General features: G+C 47.2%; 1 protein-coding gene across 8 annotated transcripts in view; it reads left to right on the top strand.

Moving 5' to 3' along the window:
• Positions 1 to 2,553: 2,553 nt before the first annotated feature.
• Positions 2,554 to 11,491, top strand: part of Cpeb2 (cytoplasmic polyadenylation element binding protein 2) — a 54,869-nt gene continuing 45,931 nt past the window's right edge. For 2 of the 8 annotated variants that reach the window (XM_051200321.1, XM_051200319.1), the window contains exons 1-3: positions 2,554 to 4,525; positions 6,928 to 7,218; positions 7,956 to 8,045. In XM_051200321.1, the coding sequence (XP_051056278.1) occupies positions 2,816 to 4,525; positions 6,928 to 7,218; positions 7,956 to 8,045 (2,091 nt within the window). In that variant the 5' untranslated portion in view covers positions 2,554 to 2,815. The remainder of the gene's footprint in view (positions 4,526 to 6,927; positions 7,219 to 7,955; positions 8,046 to 11,491) is intronic. The other 6 variants (XM_051200322.1, XM_051200320.1, XM_051200326.1 and 3 more) reach the window with 3 other exon arrangements.

The raw sequence follows: 11,491 nt of genomic DNA, 5'->3' as shown, positions 1-11,491 counted from the left end.
GGAAGCAAAAATATGCTTTTTAGCGCTTGCCCAAGATGGTGGGAGTCAATGAATGAACTGCTTATTTTGATTTACATACATTTGAGATACCAAGAAGTGAAAATTATATTTAACTAACAGAGAATGAGTCACATACAGAGTATAGATGATGGTCTCTTATAATACCTAATCTTAGTCTAGTCTGAATCTGTCCCCTTAATTAATGGTCATAAAGTAAACATATTTTCAGATGAAAGCAAGATCATAATATGGGCCATATTATTTGGGGTTAGACCCTGCTAACAGACCACAGGCCCTAATCTACCCCTCCTGGCCACCAACACACTCTAGAAAGCCTTTCTAGATCATATCATAGACTCATGCAGTCTGAGTTTGGAACTGTTGTAAGGGCACAAGCCCTTGCCCACCACTACCAGCACCCACCTATCCATCACAGGAAACCTTTCTTGTTTTCACACACAAACAGCTCAGTGGCTTGAAAGCTTTAGATGTCAGGAAGAGACTTTTCCTTCTACAAAAAACAAAGCCTATACAACACTCTCCAAGGTGTTAAATTGGTGAGTGGAGGACAAGGCCTGTAGGATTTAGAATTTGTTGTACCGAAAATGAGATTTGACCTCATGAATAATAACGAGATGGCCCTTGTCCATTCAGAGGCCTTCTGTCCTGTAGAACAGCCCCCTGCACTTAGAGCACTAAGAAATCTTGTTTCAAACCCTGGTTTGGTGCAGAAAGGGCACCATACAAAATTAGTAAGCACTCTCTGCTCTTAGAGCAGCTAAGGGATAAGTATGTTTCCTTTGAAGACATGCCCCCCCAATCAAATACAGTTTTACTTAAGAAAAATCTTTCCTTAAAACTTCATTGGCCTTAGTTGCTTACTTTATACTTTATCCCTATAAAATATGTTAATACTATCTAAAATTGTTCAATAGATGAGTTAGAAACAGACTTTTGGGTGCAGACTGATATGGAACTTACCTTGACCTCTCAGTAATCCCCCTGCTCCATCCTCTTGGGATGACAGGCTGGAGCCTCACCGACATTTATGATATACTTTCAGTTCTAATGTACACTGGTTTTTTCCATATTGTAAATGTAATGGAGAAGCATGTCTCCAGATTCATATTTACTTTGGTTGTTAAATAGGGCCTTGAGATTAACTTCAAACTACTGCTTGCCAGGCTAATTTCTGAAGCATTTATGAATCTACAAAATATTTTTTGGGTGGGAAAGTTAGTTTATTAGTATATTACGCACAAACATTATAAATAGAGCATTTTCTTTCTGCAGTGCTATGGTCAACTGCTTATTTGACTTACATATACTGGAGACAAGATGAGGAAGCAAGAGACTGAGAATGAGAATTCAGAAAGACGAACAGTTCCTCTTCATCCCTAAGAGCACAGTAAGTTATAAAATAAGTCCACTCTGAATCAACCTTCTGCACATGCTTGCGATTAGTCTGTGTTTCTGGAATTCATTCAGTAGTTTCACTTTTCTAAGCATCAAGAAACTTGAGGAATAACATACAATTCTTATTTTATTACGTTGTGTGGATCCGTTATTACTGAACTACAGTTAAGTATCCTTTTCTCTACGTAAAATGTTCCCGTGAAAGGAATTACACAGGATTAAGTTCCCGTCTAGCGCTCCTGGGAACTCGACATGGAAAGCTCTTTTCTCTTCCATTTTGCAAGCCTCAACAAGTCCGCTGCTGAGTCACAACCTCCTTTCCCCCCTGGTGTGAGAAATCTCTTTCCCTTGGAAATTAATAAAGCTTCGGAAATGTTCTGACTCGAGTCTCTGGGGGGAAGCAGGGAGGGACGCCAGAATGAACTTGTAGAGGAGCAGCACACCCGGGTCTCGGTGACAGCGCACCCAAGGCTTGCTGCAGCCAGACTGGGAGCCGGCCTCGGAGCCTACTCAGTGCAGGCGCAAGCGAGCGAATAACAGCACAGAGCCGGGTCAGCCCCAGACTTTGTTCCCCTTGATGAAGTGAATGCGTTTGCTACACAGAGCGCCGGGGCTTCGCCTTTTACTCTGCAAAAATTAAAAACAAAAATAAAAAAGAAATAAATTAACGCCTTCCCGCGGCGGCAGGGCTCAGTGACAGCTAACACGGGTTGCACCAGAACACACAGAGCGCGGGATCTTTTCAGATTCCTGCAACCGTGCGCCCCAGTCCTAAGAGCAGGTCGGGGGGGGGGGGGGGGGTGCAGCGACCTCCCACGTGATCCCAGGGGCCGGGAAAGGGCGGGACCCGAAGAGGGGGCGCGTGCGGTCCGGGCAGGAGGGGCGGTTGCCCAGGAACCGTCCGCAACGCCCGCGCGTGCTCGCTTCCGTGCGCGCGCGCTCAGGCCGGGCCAGCCGCCCGTCGGGCTTCAACCGGCCTCTTCTCCTATTCCGCCCTTGGCCAAGGTCCAGGCCGCAGGGACGCGCTGCGCGCGCCCGCCGCCTCGCCGGCTGCAAGCGCATGCTAATGAGGGGCGTGGTGGGGCGTGGCCGGCCGGCCGGGGGCGCGCGGCGGAGGGGGCGGGGCGATTGTGAGGTTGCGGCTGACGCACGTTCCGGGGTTCTTAAGCGGCGAGGGCGGCGGCGGCCGGGGCAGCGGCGGTGCCGGAGCCGGTTCCGGGAGGCGGCGGTGGCCTCCGTGAGGGGCGGCGGGGCCCAAGTGGGTGCCCCGGCTCAGTCACAGTGTCCCTTTCCCACTGACCCCCTCCTTCCACCACGGCCGCGCCGCCACGGCTCCCGGGGCTTCCTAGGCGGGGCAGGGGACGGGGTGCGTCTCCTGCCGCGGCCGCCGGCCTGATAAATGCGGGACTTCGGGTTCGGGGTGCTGCACACCGCCTTGCTGCGCAGCGGCAGCCCCCGATCCTCGCCCGGCGGCGGCGGCAGCGGCGGCGGCGGCGGCGGCTCGTACCGGCCCTTTGCCGCCGGGCCGTCCGCCACGCCCTTCGGCCCGCTGTCGCCTCCGCCGTTGCCTGTCACCGGCTTCTCGGAGGCCGCCTCCCCCTTCGCCATCCCCTCGGGCGGCGGCGCGGCCAGCTCGGCCGCAGCTTCCTCTTCCTCCCCGCTCGGGGCGCATCAGCAGGCCGTGCAGGATGAGCTGCTGCTCGGGCTGACCCAGCAGCCGGCGAGGCCGCTCTCGGGGGCGGCGGCCGCGGAGCAGCTCCCCAGCCACCACCCCGGCGGCGGCACGAACGCGGGTGTGACCCACCTCCTCCCCTCCCAGGACTTCAAACCGAGTCTGCACCACCCCTCCTCCTCCTCCTCCGCCTCCTCCTGCTGCTGCTGCCGCACCTCCTCCCCGCAGGACTTCAGTAAGCGGCAGCAGCAGCAGCTGAGCAGCCAGAAGAGGAAAGAGTTGAGCCCGCCACACCACCGTCCCCACCCTCCGGACGCGAAGCCGCCGCCGCTGCAGCCGCCGCCGCCGCCGCCGCTCCACTGCCCCGGTCGCTTCAGCTCGCCGCCGCCGCTCCAGCCACCGCCACCGCCACCGCCCGGGCCGCTCCTCCTGCAGTCGGCGCCGCTCGCCCAGCGCCCGCAGCCGCCGTTCAGCCTCCCGCACACGCAGCACCTCCCGCCGCACGACTTCGCCCCGCGGCAGCGCCCGGCCGACCTGCCCCCGCTCCCGCAGCTCCCACCCTCGCCGCCCGCAGCCCCGCGGCGCCGCCACGGAGGCGCGGGAAGCCCTCGCCAGACCCCGGCCGCGGGCGAGGGCAGCGCCGCCGAGCCCCCCAATGCGGGCTTGCCCCCCTCGACGCCGCCGGTGAACCCCGCGCCGGGCTCCATGGAGTCGCCCAACCACCCACTGCTCAACAGCCCCAGCACCCTCCTGCCCGGCGCGGCGCTCGGCACCAGCGCCTTCAGCAGCCTGCAGAGCCCGGACCTGCCGCACCCGGGCGGCGGCGGCGGCGGCGGGGGCGGGGGAACCCCCGGAGGCGGCGGGGGAGGCGGCTCAGCGTCTCCGCCACCGCTGCCCGGTTTCGGCACCCCGTGGTCGGTGCAGACCGCGTCGCCGCCGCCGCCCCAGCCTCCGCCGGCGCCCCAGCAGCAGCCACCCCAGCAGCCGCCGCAGGCGCCCCAGCAGCCGCCGCAGCCGCAGCCCCCGGGCTCGTCGGCCGCCACCCCGGGCGGCGCGGGCGGCTCTCTGAGCGCCATGCCGCCGCCCAGCCCGGACTCGGAGAACGGCTTCTACCCCGGGCTGCCGTCGTCCATCAACCCGGCCTTCTTCCCGAGTTTCTCGCCCGTGTCGCCGCACGGCTGCGCGGGGCTCAGCGTGCCGGCCGGCGGCGGCGGTGGCGGCGGCGGCGGCGGCGGTGGCGGTGGCTTTGGCGGTCCGTTCTCGGCGCCCGCGGTGCCCGCGCCGCCCGCCATGAATTTACCTCAACAGCAGCCGCCGCCGGCGGCGCCGCAGCAGCCGCAGAGCCGGAGATCCCCCGTGAGCCCGCAGCTGCAGCAGCAGCACCAGGCGGCCGCAGCAGCCTTCCTGCAGCAGAGGAACTCGTACAACCACCACCAGGTAGGATACGGCGGCCGGCGGTGCGGACAGGAGCCCGCCGCCCCCTCGAGCGCCCTGCGCCGCGGCACGGCTGCAGACCCCCGGGTCCGGGCAGTGCGCTCGGGCGGGTGGGCGGGCTGGCAGGTGGAGGGAGGTGGGCTGGGGCTGCGTGCCCCGAGGGGATCGGAGTGCTAGGAGGCTGTACCCTCCTGGAGTTAGTTTGGCGCAGCTCTAGGGAAGCTAGGTGGCACCTGCAGCCGCACCCCGGGCGCTGTCACCCTGGAGCAGGCAGGAACTGTCAGGCGGCGCGCGGCCGGTGGCTGCAGGACCCGGGTGTTCTCGGGGTCTGCTTTTCAGTACTTGGTGTCATCTTGTGGATTGGAAGGCCAGGGCACCCTTGGGTCTAGGGTTAATGTGTTTTTTCCTAGAGGTCTCCACGTGGGATGTGTACCGGGATCGTGGGGTATGTTGGCATTAGGAAATGTCACCCAAGCAGGCTCCTCACTAGTCTGTGCCCTTACTGACTCAGGATCTTTCCTGTTATGACTCTCTGCCACCCCACCCCGCCCCGCCCCCGCCCAGTGCAGATTTTGAATGGCCGCCGAGTTCATTGATGTTGGGAGTTTTGTTGTTATTTAATGGAGTTGGCATTTATTACGGTGAAAATTCGAGGTCCAGTGTCAAGATTAAGGATTGTCATGGAACCAGAATTTGACCTTAACCGGTCCTTGCTTCTCAAACTTTTCTGTCGACCAAACTTTTCACAACTGAATGCTGTTGAAATTAGCCAAAGTGTCAATCAGCTAACAGTTTATTATCAAAATGGACCCAAGTACAAGTTAGCAGTTTTGTTGAATCGCTGTTTTCTCCCCAAGAATGGGGAATGTGACCTATGAGGAAGGAAAATACTGACTTTTGAAGTAATGCTCCCATTCCCCATGGTCTGTGTGGTCTTGAGCAACAGTTTGTGTGTGTGTGTGTGTGTGTGTGTGTGTGGCTCTTCGTTTTTTTCTTTTAAACTGGAAGTTTGCCACGGAAATTTATACGTAATTTTGAATACCCAAAGTCAAAATAGAACGTTATCGGGATGTATGTTGTGATTCATATTTAACTGCAATATGCGGCAATAAACAAAAAGAAATGGGTCTTACCTTGGAGTGTGAGAGGTCACTGGGCTTTCATATGGAATTTTAGGTCACTGGAAAAGAACTTTGAACTGTGAGTCATTTAGTAGGCAAAATAAGGCCTTAGTGCATGGGATAATTCTGCCGTGACTCCTTGGCTGTGCTTTTCAACTATGTGGAAGGAGGAGACATTATGTGTGTGTGTGTGTGTGTGTGTGTGTGTGTGTGTGTGTGTGTGTACTTCACGATTATATTACTATTTAAAATCCTGTAGTAGCATCAATAGTTACTGGATGCCCCGTTTTAAAATTATTCTTGAAAGAAAGATGTTTAATTTTAGGATTACCATATTTATTGAGTTTTAGAAATGGCATTTAGAAATGGTATATTTCTACTGTCTAAATCTTAGCAGAAAAATTACTAGTTTTAGCTTTTTGGCAGTGAAATACTAGCAATTCACAGTTCTTTTTTTAAAAAAGGTATTATATCTTGTGAATTTTCTGGTTTTTGATGACATGACTTTTCTTGCCATAGGTTCTAGATTGGAATATAATTTTGCTTTTGAATGTCAGTGAACTTAACAGAGCCTTATATTAAGATTATTAAGAATAAGCAAAGCTATTAATAAGCAAAGCTGGTGGTTGTTTATTGTATATCTCAGTGGATCCACCTATGGGTAGCATCAGATAATTGCTTTAGCAGTTCAAGGGTAATTAACCGAAATGAAAAAAAAAAAAATATTGAAAGAAAGAGGAAATAAAATACCTTAAAAGTTGAATTAACAACAATTCAGGAAAATGAATTTCTTCCTGTCCTGACCTGTCTGTCCTTAAAGACATCTTTAGTCCCTGCTCGATGTTGCTTGCCTCTGTTGGTTTTTTCAGAGTAGCCCAATCTGTTAGGGAAACCTAAGGTCTAACTAAAAGTTTAGCTCCCATAGTTGAGATGATTAAGACCACTTAACTAATACTTATTTAACTAGTAGAGGATAGTTGCTTTCGGGTTCTTCAAAGTTAGCTTCAGCTTTAAAGGGTGTTTTAGTAACTGTCATGAGACATCACTGTTTACAGTAGATAGGAGGATGAAAATGTCCCTAACACCAAGTAATCTCAACAGGATCTCAAACAGGAGGCTGCCCAAGACTTCTTTTGTAAGGTGCTTAGGAAGCACTTTGCTGGCTTTTGTGTTTTACTTTTTTATGGTCACATTAAATTCTTAGCTTAGTTCTAAAATTTTTTAATATAATTTGAATTATAAGCTCTCCAAGGCCTGCAATTTAAATAGATGTGTTTTCCTCAGCCTCTTCTGAAACAATCTCCTTGGAGCAACCATCAGAGCAGTGGTTGGGGCACTGCGAGCATGTCCTGGGGAGCGATGCATGGCAGAGATCACCGTAGAAGTGGAAACATGGGCATTCCAGGGACTATGAATCAGATATCGCCACTGAAGAAGCCGTTTTCGGGTAATGTTATAGCACCACCGAAATTCACTCGCCCTACTCCGTCACTGACTCCAAAGTCTTGGATTGAAGATAATGTGTTCAGGACAGACAACAATAGTAACACGCTCTTACCCTTACAGGTAAGAATGGTATGTAAATGCCCTTTTTCTAATGCTTATCTTCCAGATAGGAAGTGGGGTGGTGGAGGCAGCAGAGGCTGTATATAGGAAGATTAACAGAATTAAAGATGCAATTTAAGCATATCGCTTCATTATTAAAAGGCAAAACACACAGAGAAAACTGATAGAAGAATTTCTCTGTAAACACACAGTGAATGGAAATAAGCTTCCAAACATTAAAAAAAAAATGTTTTTTCCATACAGATTGAAGCCTTTTAAGTGGCAGTTCCTTAAAAATGCCTGTTAGTTATTTCTCAATAGACAACCAAAATGTGTTTTTCTGATAAACTAAAACATTCTGTCACTGTAGTTGTACATAAGCTTTTCTGTGATCAGCGTTTGCATATTAGAATGTTCTAAATACAGCTGTGATTGTGCACAATATTAAGATTCTGACTCTGATTCAAATTGCCTCCACTGGTTCAGTGACTATAAATATATACGTATGTATGTATATATGTATGTAATTTCCCCCGCTAAATATGGCCTAATATTAATGGAGATTATTTTTCCCAGGCCTTTAATATTTTGTGACTCTTGCAAATGAGCTTTAGTTTTCCTCAAAACCTTTGGAGGATGGAACAAAAATTTAAGATGGAAAGAACTCTGATTGTTTTTTGTTTCTATTTTGTGTTTTTGTTTTTTTCTTGGGTGGGATGGGGAAAGAGAACTGCTCATTTCTGATGCAAACTTCTATGCTATTGAAGGTGAGATCTAGTTTGCAGTTGCCAGCTTGGGGCTCAGATTCACTCCAAGATAGTTGGTGCACTGCAGCCGGAACATCCAGAATAGACCAGGTAGGCTGCACAATGTGTGCTTCTCAGGGGCCTGGCTAGGAGTCTAGTATTTACATTATGAATACGAGTGATCATTTGCTTTTCAATTATGCCATGTAAGCATTTAGTTTTTAAACATCTCTTGATTTAAATTCTTAATCCATCTGTTTTCAAATGTAAAAGATTTGTAGTCATATTTTGAAATCATAAAAAAATTGGTTTAGATTACAATGAATTATGTGTCCAAGAGCACCTGACTTTAAACATCAGTCAAACTAAATAAACAGATACTGTCTTCCTTCCAGAATTGTCTGCAGTTAAAATATGAAGTCATATGTGTATTTAACATCCAGCTTTACATTTTGTGTTTTAAGAGTCTTCCAGTAAATGTTTGTCATGAGATCCGATGTATTTGTTTTGATATAAATCTCTAAATAGCTCCTGTTTTAATTTAGCATTTTTACCTTTATAAAAATTCTTTTGTGGCATAGTACCTTTATACTTAATTTTATTACTGTGATTTTAAAATGCTGTCTACCTTTCTGCAGACCGAATTGAATGTATACTGGTATCAGGTCATGAGGATTATTATATGAGGACATAAAAACCTCAGTCCTTGTATATGAGGAGCTTTTCTTATAGATCCCAAGTTTGACCTTCATTTTGAGATTTTGTAAGTTAAGTTAGTGGAGTTGTATAATCCAAAGCTAAGGCACTTCTTCAAGTAATTTATCAGCATGAATGGAGTTTTACTAAGACTGTGTAGACAGATTAATAACAAAACATTTTATAAATAGCACCTAATCTGGAAGACTAGCCCTGACTTGAGTAATCAGTCATTAGCTATCATTTTAGACAAGTCCTGACTGTTTACCAAAGTTGTCCTGCCACATAAGAATGGTAGTTGTCTTGTGTTTCTCAGCTTCTCTTTTTAATATAAGCTTCCCACTCGTCTGTTTTTATTCTATCCCACTCTGCCCCAGTTCACCTGTATTATGGTAGTGCTGTCACACTGTTCACACTGAGTCCGTGATTGCTTAAAAGTGGTTAGGCTGGGAGAGAAAAGTGATTGCAGTTATCTTGAAGGTGAAAAGGGAAATATTTTCAGAGAGGAAAGTGTAAGGATAAGTACAAAGCAGTGGGATCTGTGTATGACACAGCAGCCTTTATGAGGGTGTGGAGGGGAGGGAGGGCTTGAAGTGGTGGGTTGAGCTAGTCACCGAGGGCAGATAGCGGTGATGATGAAGGGGGCATTTTATGACCCAGTTCTGGGACTGACAGGCATACGATGTTAGTCTTCCTCCTTACACTTCAAAGCCATTGTACCTTTGCCTATTTTATAACTTAGGATTTTAGGCAGAGTTTTCGTTTTCATTTTGGCTCTTAAAAATAGACTTTCTGGTAAACTGCTGAGTAATTACTATTTGTACAGAAGTGTGATGTGATGATGGATAAAAATAGCCTATGGAAGTTGAACTGAAGTGGAAGGCAAGGCGTTCCAAAACCAGAATCTTCTTCCTCTCTAGGTCAAAGCCTCATCTATAAAGGGTCCCAAGCAACGTCTTGTAAAACCTTTGCAGACCAGGCCATACACATTTTCTGATCTGCTTGACCGTTTCTATCCCTCCCTGGTCTCACAGTCCTCTGGTCCCCTAGCCTATGTTTTTTTGTTTGTTTGTTTCATTTTTTCTTTTTTTTAATATAAGGGGCTTAAAAATGAGTCAGGTCTACAGTATAATAAATTACAGAGCTAATACCTTCATTCAGGATACTTTAGGCATGGCCTACACCAAGATCTGGACATGTGATCAAGTACAGTAAATGGATAAAAGAATTTCTAGATTAATTTATTTTGTTTTTTTTAATTTTCAATATTTTTATGGAAAAACTTCAAATTTAAAACATTTTTAAAGCACAGGTGAATTATGCACATTCCTGACTTTAAAATAATTATCAGGTTTTTTTTAATGCATATAGTTTATGCATCTGTGTGCAGGTGTGTGTGCTTGTGGAGGTGGTGATGAGGTGTCATCCCTCAGTTGGTATCCACCGCCTTTGAGACAGGGTCCTTCATTGGCCTGAAGCTCACCAATTAGGCGAAGGCTAGGCTGACTAGCCAGCAAGTCCCCCTGAGAGTACAAGAGCTCTCCCCCTATGCTTGTGAGGCAAGCACCTTACCAACTGAGCTACCTGCCCAGCCCCTTATTAGACATTCCTACTAATACTCATAAGCTAAATTTTGTTTTTTTTTTTTCTTACCTTTGAGAATAGGATCTTTCTTTATAGCTGAGGCTGATCGCACTTTGAAATGTCCCTACCTGTCTCCTGAGAACCAAACTATATGGCCAAAATTTATTATTTTGAAAATGCTTTTAGTACTTAGTAAGAAATCATGCTCAAAACTATTATATATTGATTTCCTCAAAATAGAATTTTCCATGAGACATTAAAAAAAAATCACAGTATGCTTATTTGTGGCAACTTAGATGTTCTAAATCAATATAAATTTCCTTTTAACTTAGGTTGTTTATCACTTTTTATATGTGGCACTTCTACACTACGCCCCGAGAAAGCAGTCAGTACACATTGGTCTGCTATTTGCTGGACAGTTGTCGTTGTTTTCAGTGCTGGATATTTGAGTATATATCATGGGAACTACCTTGAATTAATGGAAGATATTTTCTATCAATCAAACATCCAAACTGATATAAAGTAATAACTCACATTTTGGAGATCTTTTTCAGGAAAGTATGTCACTTGAATCTTTCATGGGTTTCCCTAAGAAGTAGTGTGTGGCAAGACAGCAAAGCCAGCATTTTGTGATGCAATACCCTTGGTTCAGGGAGCCAAAACTTCAGGAACCTAGGGAGCCTTCAAACTCACACATGGCTAAAAGTGAAGAAAGCTGTTTTGTTTTTTTTTTTTTTTTTTTTTTTTGAGCAATGAGTGGGTGGGTGCTTTCCTGGGATATTTATGGTCTTAGCCTCAGTTCTTTAAGTGTTTTTGGAACATCATCTGCCTACCCTTTTATTCTCATACCTGTTCATGGCTAATGTATGGGTAAAGAAAATAGTAATATAAACAGACTTTAGAGGCTACAATGCATTTTCTATATTTTTTTCTTGTCACTGTAGGACTCTTATCATCTTATGTCTGTAAAACTCCACTTAATTAACAGATGGCTTTACTATTTTAGAGTAGGTTGTGTATGAACTTTTCCTCAGTCTGATTTTTTCAGAACTGTCTTAGTAATTTCCAAGTAACCATGTAATAGTAAATATAAGATGCATTGCCATGAGTTTCTGTATTTGTTAGTATATGAGGACTGTTATGTTGTTCATCTTTATTTCTAAATTGCTTCAAGTCTTCCATATAGTTTTAAACTGATAACAATTTAGATGAGTAAATCTATTCCTAGTATCATTACTTTAGAACTATTTGCTTCATATTTGTTTTATATATTGTTT

This window comes from Phodopus roborovskii, unplaced genomic scaffold (assembly GCF_943737965.1).
Source record: "Phodopus roborovskii unplaced genomic scaffold, PHOROB, whole genome shotgun sequence".
NCBI classification, from domain to species: domain Eukaryota; kingdom Metazoa; phylum Chordata; class Mammalia; order Rodentia; family Cricetidae; genus Phodopus; species Phodopus roborovskii.
This window is presented reverse-complemented; position numbering and strand designations above follow the sequence as displayed.